The 19,815-nt window shown below is 44.7% G+C and overlaps 1 protein-coding gene across 2 annotated transcripts in view; it reads right to left on the reverse strand.

Moving 5' to 3' along the window:
- Positions 1-10,619: 10,619 nt before the first annotated feature.
- The window catches only part of MYL9 (myosin light chain 9), a 34,153-nt gene continuing 24,957 nt past the window's right edge, over positions 10,620-19,815 (reverse strand). For both annotated transcript variants that reach the window (XM_073683840.1, XM_073683839.1), the window contains exon 4: positions 10,620-12,607. In XM_073683840.1, coding sequence (XP_073539941.1) covers positions 12,435-12,607 — 173 coding nt within the window. In that variant the 3' untranslated portion in view covers positions 10,620-12,434. The remainder of the gene's footprint in view (positions 12,608-19,815) is intronic.

Below are 19,815 nucleotides of genomic sequence, written 5' to 3' on the forward strand. Positions count from 1 at the left end.
CGGCACACTGGGTTAACATAGTGGAAGCCGGGACCCAGTCGGACCTTGGGACGGAACACGTTCTCCCGACGCCAAGGATTGCAGGCCCTAGGTCAATCAGGGTTGTCCCCACAGTCTACAGCTCCTGCACCTCAGCCTCCTCCTCTTCAGCCTCCATTTCCGAAATGACCACATCAGTCAATAGCTGGAAGCACTGCAGCGCTGCCTCGGCCAAGTGGCAACAGGCTGTTTGAAGCGAATATACTTAGGTGACAAACCACACAATGCTGAAGAGTTGTGGACAGCTCTGAAAGAGCAGGCAGATCTGTGGCTCACACCGCTGAACCTACTGCCAGGCATGGTCGTGTGTGACAATGACCGGAACCTGGTGTCGGCTCTGAGGCAAGGCGAGCTCACACACGTACCATGCCTGGCCCATGTGCTTAATCTCGTGGTTCAGTGATTTCTCAAATCCTACCCGGAGCTGCCGATCTGCTTGTCAAAGTACGCCGCCTGTGTGCCCATTTTAGAAAGTCACCTACAGCTTCCGCCGCCCTTGCCGTGTTTCAGCAGCTTCCGGCTCACAGACTGGTGTGTGATGTCCCCACGCATTGGAACTCTACACTGCAGATGTTGGGAAGGATTTGTGAGCAGAAGAGGGCAGTTGTTGAGTACCAGCATCAACAAGGCCGTCGGTATTCAGTTCAGACTCCACACATAAGACTTCAGGAGTGGACATGGATGTCAGACATATGAACCATCCTCCAAAGCTTTGAGGACTCCACCAAGATGGTGAGTGGCCAAAATTAGCGTCACCATCCCGCTTCTCTGTCTTCTGAAACGCTCTCTGCTCACAATCAAAGAGGATGCATTGCAGGCGGAGCACGATGAGATGGAGCAGGGAACCATACAGGGTGATTACACACAGCCAAGCCTCATCTCATCCCAATGTGGATTGGGTGACAATGAGGAAGAGGAGGAGGAGGAAGAACAGGAGCTAGTTTCATGCGCTATAGACGGTACTCCCTGCACCACTGTCATACCGCCTGTTCAACGTGGATGGCCAGAGGACAGAGCGGAGGAGGAGGAGAGCATGGTCACTCGTCCTCTTGGTGAGGACACGGAAGTCTTGCCTGTTAGCAGTCTGGCACACTTGGCTGAGTTTATGTTACGCTGCCTTTCCCATGACCCTCGCGTTCTCAAAATTTTGGGCGACAGTCATTACTGGTTGGTGACACTTCTAAATCCACGCTACAAGGAGAACTTTGTATCTCTTATTCCTGAGGCGGACAGGTCTACAAAAATGGGGCAGTACCAGAAGGCCCTTGTTACGGAACTATTAAAAAAATTCCCATCTGAAAACGCTGGCGGCAGAGGTCATAGTTCGTTGGACAACCAAGGACTACAGGCGAGAGAGACACAACTCCAATCCAGCAGAGGCAGGGGAAGACTGTCAAAGTTCTGGGAGAATTTTCTCAGCCCCTCCCATCGCACAAGTCCTGATGCGCGGGATACTCTCACAAGGAGTGCAAAGTTTGGGAAGATGCTGAGGGAGTACCTTGCCGACCGTACCAACGTCCTCCATGATTCCTCTGTGCCTTTTAATTATTGGGTATCCAAGGTGGATACGTGGAATGAACTGGCTCTCTACGCCTTGGAGGTCCTAGCCTGCCATGCCGATAGCATTTTATCAGAGCGGGTTTTTAGTGCCACTGGTGGAATTATAGCTGATAAGCGCATCCGCCTGTCCACTGAAAATGCTGACAGGCTGATTCTTATAAAAATGAACAAGGGTTGGATTGGGCCAGACTTCTCAACACCACCGAATGATAGTAGCGTAACAAACTCAAATCCAGTGTCTTTTTTTGGGAGGTGTATTCCCATGCACCTTTTCACACCCACATATGGGTATGCGCTTCCTGATTTTGACTATTTGCTCTTGTCCTCTTCCTTCTCATCATCCTCCACCACCATATCACCAGGGTGACCGTGGTCTGTGATGCAACACCCACATAATTTTTTTAAAGGGTGCTTATGATGCCCGTAAAAAATTTTTTTTATACAGTATGTTCATGTATACCCCCCAGGGGTAAATGTTTGTTAGCCCATACACTTAGTGCATGGGCATTACAAGCATAGGAGACCCGCTCCTTTCTAATGGGAACATTTTTTTATGAGGCCCTCTAAGTCTCTTCCAAGGGAAATTGGAGTGTCTCCCAATTTTTGGCAGCCCTTGCATTCACTGCATAGGCCAATACTATGGGAGACCCTCTCCTTTCTAATGGGAATTTTTCATTACTGTGGCCCTGCTCTATGTGTCTTTAAATTGCTAGTGGGGTTTTTCCTAAATTTGGTCAGCCGTTGGAGTCACTGCATACCCTATAAGTGTATAGCAGACCTTCTTCTTTCTAATGTGAACTCGTCATTACTGTGGCCCTGCTCTATGTGTTTTTAAATTGTTAGTGGGGTTTTTCTTAAATTTGGTCAGCCGTTGGACTCACTGCATACCCTATAACGGTATAGCAGACCCTCTCCTTTCTAAAGGGAACATGTCGTACTCATTACTGTGGCCCTGCTCTATGTGTCTTTAAATTCTTAGTGGGGTTTTTCCTAAATTTGGGCAGCCGTTGGACTCACTGCATACCCTATAACTGTATAGCACACCCGCTCCTTCCTAATGGGAACATGTCGTACTCATTACTGTGGCCCTGCTCTATGTGTCTTTAAATTCTTAGTGGAGTTTTTCCCAAATTTTGGCAGCCCTTGCAGTCACAGCATGGGCATTACCACTAAAGGAGACCCGCTCCTTTATAATGGGATCATTTTTTTTACTGAGACCCTCCTCTTTGTCTCTTCATAGGGGTATTGGGTTGCGTCCAAATTTTTGGGATTCCCTTGCAGTCATTGCATATGCAATAACAGTATAGGAGACCCGCTCCATTATAATGGGAACATTTTTTTTTACTGAGACCCTTCTCTATGTCTCTTCAAAGGGGTATTGGGTTGCGTCTGAATTTTTGGCAGCCCTTGCAGTCACTGCATACGCAATAACAGTATAGGAGACCCACTCGTTAATAATGGGAACAACAAAGCATAGCCGGCTGATGGCTCTCTAAAAATATCGAGGGCCGAATGCTGGCCTTTTAAGAATAGTAAGGGACGCCTGATGGCCCTATAAAAATAGGCTTTGTGACTTTCAGAATCCCTCCATCATAAATGAAACAGGATGTGTCTGATGATGTGTCACACACCACATTGCCAGATAACGTTATAAAATGTTAAAATGACATTTCCCGGTGAATGCATTTGTCTTAAAAAATAACGTAAAAAAAACCAACAAAAAACAGTAGGATCTTTCTTTAGTATAAAAAACAGAGTCACCAATGTAACCTCAATGTAATCACATTGTTCAGCTCCTGCACCTCCTCCTCCATCTCCGAAATGACCACATCAGTCCAAGCTGAAAGCACTGCAGCACTGCCTTGGCCAAGCGGCAACAGGCTGTGCTGAAGATAACCTGCTGAATGCTTAGGTGACAAACCGCCCAGCGCTACAGGGTTGTTGAAAGCTGTAACACAGCAGCTTGATCTGTGGGTCTCACCGCTGAACATACAGCCAGGCATGGTCGTGTGTGACAATGGGTGGAACCTGGTGACGGAGAAATGACAGCCGGAGTAGGTACGGTTTCCCTCTATGCCAGTCCTTTCACCGAGCTAAAGAATATGGCTGTGGTGAAATACAACTCCCACTGTGAAGCTGTTTCAGATTGAAAAACATTGGGCCCAACCAGAGGATTTGATTCTGAGGGCTCACCTTTCTCCGCTTTCTAGCGCTATCATGAACTGTCCTGATGTAGAAGCCAGGGTTCTCTGGTGGGACCATCCAACCCTGCCGAGAAGCAGTCCTGGCTAAGAAAAGTGTGTGGGAAGGTTCCCGGACACTCTATGACTGCTTTTTCACTGAGGTGGAAACCCACGCAAACACAGGGAGAACATACAAAATCCTTGCAGATGTTGTCCTTGCTGGGATTTGAGCCCAGGATCCCAGCGCTGCAAGGCTTCAGTGCTAACCACTGATCCAATGTGCTGCCGTTCACCCTCTAATATCTAACAGGCTGGAGAAACTTGCAGCTACTGCCACTCTATCTTCAGCTCCTTTGTGAGAAACTAATGTATTTGGGCAGCCACTCAGTCTACCAAATAAAATTCCAGAGAAGGAAATTGGGGATGGCTTCGCTACTGGTACTAGGGGAAGTGCTAATATCATGGCGTCGTACCATAGTTTACTGGAAATATTCCAGGCTGGTAGGAGGCAAGCAGATTCCCACAGAAAAGTACCAGCAGTAATGTTCAGGGACCCGCGCTTGTAGAAGGAGGAGACAATGCCGGGAGAAATAGTGGCAGCTGGGGACCGAGTATGGACACCCGGCCGCTGCCGGCATGAGGTTGTGAAAAGCTTCCGCCTCCACAAGCCTAAAAGGCCACATTTCAAGTGTAAGCAGCTGCCCAGAAATCAGGCAGTTTAGTACTGCGGCCTGTCGGTGGGTGGGTGGCTGTCTGAATACTTGCGCTTGCATTCCAAGTAACAGAAAACTATCATCATCATGGCCTCACCTCGGTAATATGAACTCTCCTGAAGGAGAAGCCAGGGCCCACAGGAGGAGTCTCCGGTTCTCTGGTGGGCCCATCCAACCCTACCAAGAAGCAGCCCTGGCTAAGAAAAGTGTGTGGGAAGGTTCCCGTACACTCTATGGCTGCTTTAATGTGGATTAGACATGCTTATGCATGTTATTTCTCAAACAGCATTGCAGATCAGGCCATTGCCCAACTCTGTAGTTATGAAATTAAAGGTGCAAAGAAGATGTATATGTGTCGAAGCACCACCGACAAGTGCGAGCTGATGTTGGAAGGGCTGCCATTGCTTCTGCAACAAGCTGCATTAGAGGACTTCCTGGGAGAAATGACACCCAGAGTAGATACGGTTTCCCTCTATGCCAGTCATTTCACCGAGCTAAAGAATATGGCTGTGGTGAAATACAACTCTCAGCAAAAAAAGCTGTGGACTGGCTCCGTACCGTCCCTGGCCACATACACCTGTTAACGTGTTTGTGGTTAGGCGGTCCTTCCCAGTAAGTGCACTGGGGAGGGCACGGGTAATGTTGTGGGACCTGTGCTTGTGGAAGGCGGAGACGATATGGTGAGAAATAGTGGCGGCTGGGGACCGAGTATGGACACCCAGCGCCGTCGGCATGAGGTTGTGAAAAGCTTCCGCCTCCACGAGCCTAAAAGACCACATTTCAAGTGAAAGCAGCTTTAGAGGACTTCCTGGGAGAAATGACATCTGCAGTAGATATGGTTTCCCAAGTCCTTTCACCAAGCTAAAGAATATGGCTGTGGTGAAATACAACTCTCAGCAAAAAAAGCTGTGGACTGGCTCCGTACCGTCCTTGGCCACATTCACCTGTCCACGTGTTTGTGGTTAGGTGGTCCTTCCCAGTAAGTGCACTGGGGAGGGCACGGGTAATGTTGTGGGACCTGTGCTTGTGGAAGGCAGAGACGATATGGGGAGAAATAGTGGCGGCTGGGGACAGAGTATGGACACCCGGATGCCGCCTCCACGAGCCTAAAAGGCCACATTTCAAGTGAAAGTAGCTTTAGAGGACTTCCTGGGAGAAATGACATCTGCAGTAGATATGGTTTCCCAAGTCCTTTCACCAAGCTAAAGAATATGGCTGTGGTGAAATACAACTCTCAGCAAAAAAAGCCTGTGGACTGCCTCCGTACCGTCCCTGGCCACATTCACTTGACCATGTGTTTGTGGATAGGCGGTCCTTCCCAGTAAGTTCACTGGGGAGGGCACGGGTAATGTTGTAGGACCCGTGCTTGTGGAAGGCGGAGACGACACCGGGACAAATAGTGGCGGCTGGGTACAGAGTATACCCAGAGATACCCGGTTGCCGCCGCGATAAAATTGTGGACAGCTTCCGCCTCCACGAGCCTAAAAGGCCACATTTCAAAATTTGGCAATACTTGCGCTTGCATTCCAAGGAATGGGGTGGGGACAACTGAACGCTGCACTGGGACAAGGACGTGGATGGTGATTGTTGCAAGTCTGCAACGACAGGTGTATGGCAGGAGACATCTTTGCATGCGCCAAGGATCACTTATGATGGGCACACTTTTAGGCAGTGACCTGGGAGTCAGAGATGCTTCCAGAGGTCTTCCCCATGCTGTTCTCATGTCTTTTCAGCATGTGTCTGATGTTGCGTCACACACCACATGGCCAGATAAGGTTTTAAAATGTTAAAATGACATTTCCCAGTGAATGCATTTGTCTTGATTGAAAGCAATGCAAAAGTGCAAAAACGCATCAAAAACGCTTTGTGTGAACATAGCCCAAGGTGTGGAGGAGTATTTTTGGTTTTGATTATTTATTTCGCCTTATATACAAGTCATTACCCTGGAAAGGATGTTCTTTACCATATTTCCCAGGAAAATCCATTTTGGTTTCATTTTGGTATGTTTTATTGTGAGTCCGTAAAAGCGGCGTAATACCTCTGACAACGTTGTTGACAGCAGTGACCTGGGAGTCAGAAATGCTTCCAGGGGTCTTCCCCATGCTGTTCCCATGTCATTTGAGCACTGTTCTCATCGATTTGGGCAATTTTTAGGCCCTCTGCAGACCGCCGGGGGGAGCCGCCTGAAAAATGCTCGAGTTTCCCATAGACTTACATTGGGCTCGTTGCTCGGGTCGAGCACCAGAGTAGCCCAATTTGCTCGACCCAAGCATTTTAGTGCTTGCCCATCACTAGTCAGCTTGTTTTATGGCAGCTGACCTCAAGCCCAGGGGGTTAGTAATGGAGAGGCGTCTCTAAGACACCCTCATTACTAACCCCATAGTCATATTGTCAAAAATACACATAGTAAAGTCCTTTAATTGAAATAAACATATAGAAACCTTTATTTGAAAGAAACACTCCCTACCCTCTTTTACTCATTTATTACTGTAAAATAAAAAATAACAAAACACCATATTCTTCACCTGTCCGTTGATAATCCATTTGTCCCTCGATGAGCCCAACTCAGCTACATTTGGATGCATAGCTCAGCAGTGGCATGATGCGACCGCTGAGCCAGGCATCCAGGAGACACTGAGCTGTGAGAACCGCTGCCTGTGACCAATGGTAACCTCAATGACGTCACTGCTGGTCACATGCAGCTGTGTTCTCATGCATAGCTCAGTGTATCCTGGATGCATGGCTGAGCGTGATGCATTGGCGAGTCTCGTCCGATATACGCGGCCACTTGCAGCATGCAGCAATTTGTTTCTCAGTCTGAGCTGAGAAAAAAATTGCAGATGAGCAGGGAATCATTGACTAACATTAGTCAGAGTGAAATCCGATTTTTTTATTGGATTGCACTTGTCTGTTTTAAATGCAGATGAAGATGAGCCCTTAGAGTGAGATTAGATGTGAGTGACGTGTCCTAAAGAAGGAGTCGGAGTGACTCAAACTCGTTGACAATAAGCTAACATGCCATATTCCACTATGGATTGTCATTTCTCCAGTATACTTCCATAGCCTATGGCAAATCTCACATACAATACCCTGAAAGCTGCAGCAGCTGGAATCCATGCATTTCTAGTGGTTGTGTCTTACACAAACTTATGTGAGCAAATCTATTGATCCATCTTTACGACTATTGCGCTTTTGCATTTTTATCTAGCAATATCAAATTTTAGTAGCTTTTTCTATTTTTTCTTTGTTTTACTACATATGCTTGTTTGTCAGGTGATTGCTGCATGTTTACATGAATCGATAATCAAGAACGAGCATTCTCAGAAACAGTTGTTCACCTATTCTCTGCTGATCTAAATGTACCTTGAGGGTAAGTGCCCACGATGCAGAGCGTTTTTGCCTCTCCCTGGCAGAAAAAACGCATGCAGATTTACATGTGTTTTTTTCTGCCAGGGAGAAGCGTTTTTTACATGCGTTTTCGCATGTGTTTTTTCAAGAGCTTTTCCAAGAGATTTTGAGCATCACTTGGAAAAGTGCTTGATAAGTTGGTCACACAATAAAAATCCATGCAACCGGCATGGATTTATATTGTGTGACCAACTTAGATGCTGCATCTGTAGTAAAAAAAAAAAAAAAAAAAAAAGGAATTAAAAAGTTAAAAATAAAAAAACCTGTATACACACTTCTCCGGCGGCCTTCAGTCTCCTCCCGGTTGCGTCCTCTCTCCTTGGCATCCCGGAGTGTACTGGCAGGACCTGCGGTGACGTCATTTAGTAAGCTGATGTCAGCGGTCGTGTGACCATCAGCTGATTAAATGACGTCACCGCAGGTCCTGCCAGTACATCGCGGGATGCCGAGGAGAGAAGACGCCGCCGCCGGGAGCAGACCGAAGGCCGCTGGAGAGGTGTGTATACAGTTTTTTTTTATTTTTAACTTTTTTATTACTTATTTTCACCGCGTGGCAGCCGGGATGAAAAGGAGTTGTAGTCTCCTCTTCATCCTGGGTACCACACGCACCGCGATTACGCCACAAATTTGTAGCCATTGAATTTAATTGAAACACAGAAAATACACATATACCTGCAGGTTTGCTGAGTTCCAATGTTCCTCAATGGCCGCGAATTTGCAGCATAATCGCGGTAGAAATGGTCATGCTGCGGTTTGCAACACAATGCGAATTTGGCGCGCTAATTAGCGCATCATGTGCACAGCACATCCAAATTCACATTTATTTGCATGGCAGACGGTTTTACAAGCGTTTTCGCGGCCGTAAAATACGCCACAAGAACGCTACGTGGGCACATAGCCTGGGACCAGTGTATCCCACATCCAGTCCTCACGGTTCCCCCAAGATTATGTTTTTAGAATTTGCTTAGTATTGCACAGATCAGAAATGATATGCCAATTTCTGATGGCTTAACCCATCCATGACATGGCCAATTTCCGTTTTTTCATGTTCTTTTTTTCCTCCCCTCTTTCCCAGAGCCATAACTTTTTTACTTTTCTGTCCACATAGATATATGAGGGCTTGATTTTTGGGGGACAAGTTATACTTTTGAATAACACCATTCATTTTACCTCATAGTGTACTGGAACACAATTCCAAGTGGGGAGAAATTGTGAAAAAAAGCAATTCTTGACATTGTTTTTACGGTGTATATTTTGTAGTAAAAATGACCTTGCAATATGATTCTGCTCATCAGTACAATTACAGTAATACCAAACATGTCCAGTTCTCAAAAAAAAAAAATTGGGTGGTTGTGTCGTCATATGAGACCAGTAACATTTTCATTTTCTGCGGGGCGACACAATGTTTATATTGATACCACTTTGGGATAGATATGACATTTTGATCGTTTGTTACAGCATTTTTAATGGTACTGCAGCAACCAAAAAAACATAATTTTGGCGTTCTTGAATTTTTTTTTTTTGTTTACGATGTTTACCGATTGAGTTAATTATTTTTATATTTTGATAGATCACACTTTTTTAATTCAGCTATACAACATGTGTGTATTTTTGTTATTTTTAATGGGGAGAAAGGGGGTGATTTAAACTTATGTTTTTATTATTTTTTTTTCTATATATTTTTTAAAACTTTTTTTATACTTTTCACTGTTCTTGTTAGTCCCCTTAGGGGACTTGAAGCTTCGATCATCTCATCACTTGTGCTTTATACAGCAATGCCACAGCATTGCTGCATACAATAAAAATCAGTCTCCACAGGTTGGGTTTCAAAGGAGCTCTGTAATGACAAGCACGGAGGTCTTAATAGACTCCCTAATGTCATAGCAACCCATCGACAACTCACAATCACGTCGCACGCGCGCCGATAGACCCATGGAATGACGCACCCCCATGCCAGCACGTGTTAAATGTCGCTGTCAGAGTGTGACAGTGGCTTTTAACAGGTTAACAATCGCAGGCAGAACTCCGCTTCCACCTGCAATTGTTAGGGGCAGGTCCTGGTTGTAACACAGCCATCATCTGCCGAATATGGGGTGAGCTCACCCAGTGTGCCCGCTCCATACACCCGCTTTCGACTTGCGCCGTACACGTATGGCACATGTCGTGAAGGGGTTAATAATGATTCCATCACCTGTGCAATACTAAGAAATCCTGAAGACATCATCTATAGTGGAGCCATGAGGACTGGATTTGGGAAACATTGATTTAGACCAAAGTTAAACTGGGTTCACAAGTGTCGCATATGTTGAACAAGCTAATCCACAAGTGTCAGGCCTCATTCAATTATTTGTATTTTATTTTTGAAAAGTTTTTTTTACAAGGTGTTGGATCAGTTTTTGGTCAATGTGTCAGATTTTGCAATTCATGTGTCATCCATTTTTCTTTTATACCACACTGATGGCATCGGAGTGCTATCAATTTTTTTTTTTTGCGGACTTATTCAAATTGAATCACAAATTAGGACTGCAAAAAAAAACACATATGTGAATATGCTCGTAGACTATTATGGGTAGATTTTCAATTTGTGAAAAATACTTGCAGACTCGCTGAGGTCACTGATTGTCTGAAGCCAGACAACGCTTCAGCCAAACAGGGACAGGGACTGCGGTGTACAGCTGGTGCTGGACCTGTGGAAGTTATGTAGTATAATATTCAATTTCCTTTTTTTTTTTTTATTACTATCAAATCACATAACTTTTTTAAAAGAGGAATACTAGCCTTTTAATCCTATTAAATTAATATGTTCATCAAATTTTACACAAAATACAAACTTCTTGAGCCAGCAAAAGCTTTTCTTTATATTCCTGCTTTTTGGAAAAGTGTTTATATTAGTCTACACATTACTATATGTGGATACGTCATGCAAAGGGGAACTAAATTCTTGAGAAGTTTGTGCCTTATTCACATTGGATTTGTATTGCAGATGAGTAAGAGGGTCCTCCTGCTATAGATGCTTATACTGCGGTTACCTAGACATCTTATTGGTCCAGTAAGCGTTATATTGGACCACTTAGGTTATGTTCCCATGAAGTTTCTTGAAACATTAAAAAGCTTCTCCTATCATCAGTAAAGTGGATTTCTCATAGACCTGAGTCGAATGTTTTCCAAGCGTTTTTGGAGGAGGATATTGGAGTAAATACTCTCCAAAAAAAAAAACAACAAAAAAAAACCATCGCTTAGTACTCGGATGCCATGATAGGAGAAGGCCTGTTTTTCACATATGCAAAAAAAAAAAAAAAAAATGATGTCTGAATGAGCCCTAAGATGCAGTCAAAGAAAATTAGCAGTGCAGTGAAGAAATAGTGTTTATAGGTGACATTCAAGACATGTGGAAAAAGTGCATTGAGACTCTGCTCATTTAGTTTATATTTATCCATTGTAAGTCCTCACGCACAGGCACTACAGACCCATAAAGAGCCTACACTGTACTTCTATACACCTATGAGTTTCAGTATGAATTATTACTTAATGGGGTTGTCCGGTCTAAAATGAAAAGTCTGCAGTCACTTTGTGCAACTAGACTTGTGAATCCTCCCAGCGCACGCATTGTGTGCTGCGAGGATTCGCCTGTGTCTGCTGGGGAACGGCGGTCAAGTATGCGATAAGCATACTCCTGGGCAGAATCCGTCTAGTTGGTGTGGGCCACTTGTATTGAGTGAGGCTGCGCCCACTAGATGGGTTCTGCCCAGGAGCATGCATATCACATACTTGATCGCCGTTCTTGGGGCAGACACCGGCGAATCCTCGCAGCTCACAGTGCGTGTACTGGGAGGATTCACAAGTCTGCAGCCACACAGAGTGACTGCAGACTTAATTTTAGACCGGACAACCCCTTTAAAAGCATGGAGGCTCCTTAAAAAGGGAACCTGTCACCAGGTTAGCCTCATATGAGATACAGCCACCACCTTTCAGCCCTCATATACAGCATACTAATATGCTCCCGATCCAGCCTGCAACAAAAGAAAAATGGTTATCTTCCTCACATTCAGATCAACCTTGCTCTAATTTGCCCATGTGTTAGGTTTGTACAGCAGTTATGCATGTTGCAACACATAAAGAACTCAAGTTAATAAATCGATTTATTTACGTTATATATTAAGATGAATTAAACATATCTGAGCAGCTAGAGTGACGGCCATTCGCAGTGGTCTCAGTCACATTTTTCTCTTCCTTTCCTGCCAGAGTGACTGCCAAGACAGCGGTAAACACTTACACTGACCCTTTCTCATTTTACTTTGTATACAAAGCCAATTCTGGACTGTGCTGATCAAAACAGTTGATTATTTTTGGCCAAATCTTCATATAATATCTTGGGTGTTTGACATATAGCTGCGATGATGAATTTTTTTTCACTATGGCTGCAAAAAAGGGGAGAAAGGAGCTCTGTTAGACACAGATCACAATCTTCCCAGATCTGCAGTACCATGGTTCCTCAATTTTTACAATCCGTATGCTGTTGTTCACTGATAATTTAGTCATCCTTGTCCTTGGCTCCATGTTTCAGGATACGGGTGAATTCCACGTAATTGAAGTTGCCTTTTTTGTCAATTGGTGCTTCTCTGTACATCTCATCCACCTCCTCATCTGTAAAGCGGTCTCCCATTGTGGTTAGGAGCTCACGTAAATGGTCCTCATGGATGACACCTGTAGAACACATATGGTTGAATTAGCAGGCAATAACTTGTAAAAAAAAAATAATCAAAAACAGAGAAACTAGAAAAAAAAAATATTCTTTAAATTATTCTTTTGTCTTGCGACAATCCAATGTAACCTGAGCCCAGCAGCAAGGATCATATTTCTGTCCATCCGCTACACTGATGCTGCCACTCTGTGCCAATCTTTGCACTGGTTGCCCATTCACTACAGAGTACAATATAAATTTATCACTCTTGCCCACAAAGCTCTTCACGGTTCTGCACCACCATACATCTCCTCTCTCATCTCTATCTACCAACCTACCCATCCTCCCCATTCTGCTAATGACCCAAGACTTACATCCTCTATAATCTGAACCTCTCACTCCCGTCTCCAGGACTTCTCGTGCTAACACCAGTTTTCTGGAATGTACTACCCCAGGAAATCTGGTTAATTCCCAGTATCCACAGTTTTAAAGCATGCCCTAAAAACCCATTTGTTTAGCCTGGGCTATCAACTCACCTCATTAATCTAACCATTCCCTGTTCTCCCTTCCACGCACTTAATAGCACTTTGCATCTGGAAATGTACAAATACTGGCTGGTGACTGGTTCATGCTGCATTATTTGAATGCCCCTATTTATTATATTGATGGCTGAACCATCCACGACAAGCACTTTTATTTTTACCTTTTGTTTCTCCCCCTTATTTCCTCATTGATTGTAAATATAAGGGTATGATCACGTTTTCCCCTTGAAGACCACAAGTTTTATTATTGTAATGTCATGTGAATTGTGTCCTGCGTCTTTTGTAAATACTGTGTCATATGAATCTGGTTGAAATATGTTATGTGGTGTAATGTGTATTGCGATATTGTGATTTAGTGTGAATAGTGTAATGCGTTGGATATATTAATTATGTTAGTGGTGTATGTAGTTGACTATAGGGTCAGTTAAGAGTTAATAGTTGGGACTAGCCCAAAGTGGGAGGGGTTAGTTTAAGGGAAAGTAACTGCTTACTAATAGAAAGTTAGATAGGGTCTGGAGTGCAAAGTGAGCAGACAAAAAGGTCCAAAGTGAGCAGTGTTGAATTGGAGGGTGACCCTGAATGAGAGGAAACTGAAGAAAAGGGATAGCGAGATCCCGAGGCTAAGTAACAGAGATGGAGTGGCCTTCCGGAAACGGGTCCTAGGAGAGGACGCCTAGCCACGAGATCTTGGGCTTGTAACACCAAAAGGTAACGGGCCTAAACAGGACTGAGAGACTGGGACTAGTGAAGGGTCCCGAGCAAGAATTCCAGGGCGCTAGTAGTGGAAGAAATAGGACGCGTAACCACTGAACAAGTAAAGGAGACTTGTTAATAAGGACTAAAGTGGGATTGTGGCGAAGTAGGGAGAAACAGTGGTCATAGAAAGCACCGAAGTATCATACTGTAAAGGAAAATAAGTAGAGAGATAGGGGCGCAATAGCGCTGTTATCCAACAAACAATCAAGTATATAAAAAAGAAAATGTGCTCCCCTTTATGAGTCGTGTAATGCACAACTCATGTAAGAATTTGTAGCGAAGGGCTGCAGCTAGCACAGAATCCCTAGGGATCTTGTAAGGTTGTCTGTAGTAGGATGAAGTTGGTGCCGGGAAAAAATCCACGCTCCTCCGTGGTGAAGAAATTTGACGAGAGATTGTATAATTAAACAATCTTGTACTTTATTGCTAAAAGCTACGATTACTACGCGTTTCGTGGACGTCCCGTCCACTTCCTCAGGTACATAGGAATCGTAGTTTTTAGCAATAAACTACAAGATTGTTTAATTATACAATCTCTCGTCAAATTTCTTCACCACGGAGGAGCGCAGATTTTTTCCCGGGACCAACTTCATCCTACTACAGACAACCATACTGTAAAGGAAATGTCCATAAGACTTTGTACCGGCTTATCCCTTGTATATAACCCTTTGGCCACTGTCACAAGTTCAGTATTTGGTCAGTATTTTACCTCAATATTTGTAAGCCAAAATCAGGAGTCGAACAATCAGAGCAAAAGTATAATAGAAACATGTGCACCACTCCTGCATTTTTCACCCACTCCCGATTTTGGCTTACAAAAACTGAACGTGCAACCGTGGTCAAGTTGTCATTCAGTAAATAGTTTATTTTTGAATGGTGGTTCGCTCATTGAACTGTGAAGCATCTGGTCCTGACAAACCAGAAACATTGATTAAATGCGGCCTGCGCGGGCATAATGCCCTCTCAGCACAAGTCCACACACCCCGCAAGGACCTCCACTTTCATGTAATGTGCCAGGGTGCTGAGAGGAGTGCCTCACCCGCAGCTACATATCCTTTTTTGACCTTTTTCACCCAAAAAGGAGAGAGAAGGCTGCAGGACCAGAAAATGTGTGACAGATCGCCCTCTTCCTCCCCACATCTCCAACTCATGGGACTAGCTTCCAGAAAAATAGAGTGTAAGTGAGTTGGGACCCTATACCACAGACAGAGCAATTTATAACTTCATGGAAAAGGGAGCAGATAGATGATTTATGCGTTAAGGTGAAGCTACGCTTCCACTGATCCTTCGATAGAGAGATGCCAAAATCACCTTCCCATTGGGTTTGAAAATTGGTGTTAGTTTGGTCTGGGGTTTCGATCAGCAAGGAGTACGAGAAAGAAAGTGTGTCTTAATGGGCCAGTGTCCGAACATGCGATTTTGAAAGACGTCTGGTTATTATAAAAGGGTCTAGGAGGGAGTGAGTGGAAAAAAAGAGGGAAAGCTGATCAACTCTCCAGGTTTCCAGGAAGAGGGAATAGAGAGGCCAAGAAAATGTTTCTTAGAGAGAAAATTTGTCCAGCTGTAAAACGAGACACCTTAAAACAACCCCTATTTAGCTAGGTACAAAACACTTTATCCTCTAGCCCCGGAGGGGTAGGGGGGTGGGGTAAAGCTAAAGCAGATTGCCCAAAATGGGAAACAGAGGAAGATAGCGGTAATATATGAGAACAGACATTGGGATGAGTATGTGGCGCCCCTGAGGGTTCAGTCGCCACAGGGGTACTGCACTTCAGATCGATGTGTGGTATCTCCTCTTCCAGGTAAGGATGGAGCATTTCTCAGGACCCCACTTCACACTCAACACTACACCACTCCTGTCCTGTAGGGGGCCTAAATGCACCAGGGTGCTGCCCCGGGCCGGGATAGAGGAGATGGGGGGAACCAAAGATAGGGGGAACCATGTAGTGGGTGAGGGTGGAGAACACACTTTTAGGAAACACTTATAGATTCATATTTAATCTACAGCCATCTTAAGTTCAAGGTCTCTGATTTAGACTATGTGCCCACGATGCAGAAATTTCTGCAGCTCCCTGGCAGAAAAAACGCATGCAGATTGTGCATGCATTTTTCCTGCAGAATACATGCGGATTCACATGCGTTAACGCATGTGTTTCCGCATGCGGACTGACAAGCACTTTCCAGGCGATAGCATCACTTGGAAAGTGCTTGACAACTAGGTCACACTGTATAAATCCATGCAAACGGCATGGATTTATACAGTGTGACCGTAAAAATAAAAAAATAAAGCTATACTTACCCCCGATGCCCCGCCGCGTGTGCTGTCGCGCTTGTTCTGGCTTCTTCCTGGTTGCCGGGCTCTCGCGAGACAGCCTGCGGTCACATGACCATGACGTCATTTCAGGTCCTGGAAGGAGAAGCGCTGTAGGGGACGCCGGACAGGTGAATATAAACTTTATTATTTTTTTTACAGGTACAAATGGTACCCAGGTCTGAATGAGAGTCTTCTCTCCTCCAGAACTGGGTACCATACGCACATTGAATCGCATATTATCCGCGTGTACAAATGTACAGACACGGATTCTATGCGTCTCAATGCAAGTCAATGGTGGCGCTTCCGCAAAATTAATGAACATGCTGCGGATTTATGAGAGCTGCAGAAACGCTGTGGAAAAATCCGCAGCATGTGCATTGACATTGCGGAATGCCATTGGGGACCATGGGGTGCGGATTACCATGCGTTTTTTATGCGTTTCCGCTGCGGAAACGCATGAAAAACGCATAGTGTGCAAGCAGCCTGAGGCGCATAGTGTGCAAGCAGCCTGAGGGTCTTCTGTCAGGGTCCAGCAAGAGGCTGTAGCTGGCGGAAAGTTCGTGGTCCTCGTACTCTGGCCTTGAGACGAGGAGCGGGTCAGAGTTAACCCCTGTCTCTACCCGGTCAAGGTCCTGACCCAAGAAGGCCTTGGAGGGGAGCGGAGGAGATAGGCTCCACAGGCAAAAGGATCCCAGGGGTCGCCACCTGTATTCTTTATTCTGGCCTAGTCAGAGGGATTCCTGCTGCAAGAGGGGTGACCGGCCCCCGATATCTGACTTTGTCACTTCACGTCTCAGTCAGAAAAGCCCGGAGGCCTAGTGGATCCCAAGGGGATACGGACGGAGCGGAGTCGCCACCTGTATCCCTCACACTGCGTTTATCCAGTGGGATCCGGCCTTACACCACGTTCTAGCCACACACAGTCGGGAGAAGACTTTGTGGGAGAACTTACCAAGGAGAGGAACACACACCAGAGTGGTCTCGACAGGTGCTCCTGATCTACCTGGGAAGTGCTGAACCCCCTTCCCGGTGGCCGAAGTACGCCGTGTGTAGCAGAGAGAAGCTTTGCGGCTGAAAGTTCATCTGAAAGGGAGTAAAGACCCGGATGACTTCACACACCGCCTCAGCCTGTTATTTCCTGCGCGACACTGCACCCACCATTCCTTCACACACTGCCCTGAGGCCTGCTCCGCCTGTGGGGAGCCGTCCCATCTTAGCTGCCCATAACACCAGCCTCAGTGGACTGTTGCAGCGCTGGTGTCCATCACCGGAAACCACAGGTGGCGTAGTAATACCACTCATCCTTAAAAGAAGCCCAATTTTTTATGGGACAGCCCTGGGCACAGAACGGGTCTAGGCCACGACTGCATCCCCGCGACACCTACACTGACCCGGCTCAGAGTATCCCCCAATTGCTCAGTGAGGGCGTCTCAAGTACAACAGGCAAGGGTAGCCCCAATCGTGGGATGAGATTTAAGCGATTTAACCAATGACAAGTATAGCTACAGAATAGCCGTCAAAGGGATATTTGTAAAGCTTTGCTAGATCCTGACCCAGGCTTTCCCCTTACAATTTTTACACCCGTCCAGGATTCTAGAGAGCTGGGTGGCTGTTTACAGATCTTATTAATCGGGCAAGGCTATTCCCCCTGAGAACTTGGAACCATATAATATGGTTCTGCTGATATGGAGTGTGTGTGTGTGTGTGTGTGTGTGTGTGTGTGTGTGTGTGTGTGTGTGTGTGGGGGGGGGGGGGGTTACCAGACCATATGAACTTTGTTTGAATTGAAGCAAAACTCCTGAAGAAGCACAAGGGAACTTCAAATCGGAAGGGCTTGAATGACATGCAAAATCCGCGGGAGGATGTTCAATTTAAAGATTGCGCTTTCCTTGCCATTTCTTGTAGAAATAAATGGACTGGATCTTCATAGTGCCCAAGTGTTTTAAAACTACCTAATGACAATAAATTGTCTGAGGATGCTACAAATTTCTCATGTGTTTAGCTAAAGTTATAAAAAGAAATGTCCTACATCCGAGTGTGTGGACATTAAGCCTCCATCACAGATTCCATCACATTGGAGTCTATTAGGCTCCAATGGTGTCTGTCATTTCACATAGGAGCAGAAAAACGGAATTACATTGCTGACAGCTATGTTGGAACAAAAAAATGGAATTCACAATGCAGAAGAAGTGAAAACAGTTAGAACTGAATATAAATCGATGCAATCAGCCTGTTTCCTAATAAGATAAACCGTAATAGAACAGTGCATTTTTTAGCTGTCCAGTCATTTATGTTACACGAGATAAGATTCCAACGGACCCCACAAATTTCACTTTCCTCCACGAAAACAAGTCCTAACAAAATGTCATGTATAGCCAAGGCCTAAGCAACTTTGATAAACTATATATTAATTTACTAAGCACCACAACAGTTTTTGTTGTAATGCTGAAAAGTTCAAGAATATCCTTAACAAGTTCCAAAAGGAGATTTCCTTTGAACGTCCAAATGTTATACTTGAAGACTTATTAAATGTTAAGGTTGAAACCATAAGGGGTAAAGATGCACTGACCCTTTGGTCACATAAGAGAACATCAGTAACTGTTAAAGAGTTCCTTTTTATAAGCTATAACCAATTAATTTCCAGCATTATTTAAAGGGGTTATACAGGAGTCACAATGGTGTTGAAAGCTTGTGAACCATTCAGAATTTTCCATATTTTTGTATAAATTTGACCTAAACTACTTCAGATTTTCATGCAAGTCCTAAAAGAGGGTAAAGAGAACCGATCATAGTAAAAAATATTAGACTTTGAGTGGCAAAAGTATATGAATCTTTTAGGATTAACAGATAATTTGAAGTTGACATTAGGGTCTGGGGGGGTTTCAATCAATGGGATGACAATCAAGTGTGAATAAGTGACCTGTTTTTGTAAAGAAGAAGGATCTATCAAAAGTCTGATCTTCACACCACATGTTTGTGGAAATGTACAATACCATAAACAAGGGAGATTTCTTATAACCTCAGAAGAAGATTAGTTGATGCTCATCAGGCTGGAAAAGTTTACAAAACCAAAATTACTAAAGAGTTTGTACTCCTAAAATTCAGTCAGAAAAACTGTGTCTAATTAACTAAACTGAAGACCAGGATGGGGACAGCACTGCAACTGTGATGACGGGCAAGGGAAGGGCCTGGTGTCAACCACACTGCACCCTCACCGTATTAAAGGCCTCATAACGGCAGTGTTGTCTGCCCATGCTGAAGTAGGCATCTCCTGATTTCTAAGCATTGAAACCTTGTTTTTTTCTCTCACCTGGGGGAAAATCACAAAGAGAGGTAATGATGATTTCTTGAGAACTATGGAAATTAGAAACATAAGGAAGAAACACTGTATCAGGCTTAAGAATAACCCCATCATCCAGAACCTTGGTATATGGAGGTTTTTCTGACAAGGCTTGAAGCTCCCCAACCCTCATAGCAGAAGTTATGGCTATTAGAAAAATGCATTATAGGGTCAAGATCTTTAATATATTTGAGCCAAAGGATCAAATGGGCTTGCTGACACGGAATTGAGTACTAGGTTTAAAATTCCCAGAGAGTAGTTTTGGGGTAGAAGCCAGAA

The sequence above is a fragment of the Phyllobates terribilis genome, unplaced genomic scaffold (assembly GCF_046119375.1).
Source record: "Phyllobates terribilis strain yellow unplaced genomic scaffold, ASM4611937v1 Scaffold_5__5_contigs__length_657084704, whole genome shotgun sequence".
Lineage (NCBI taxonomy): Eukaryota > Metazoa > Chordata > Amphibia > Anura > Dendrobatidae > Phyllobates > Phyllobates terribilis.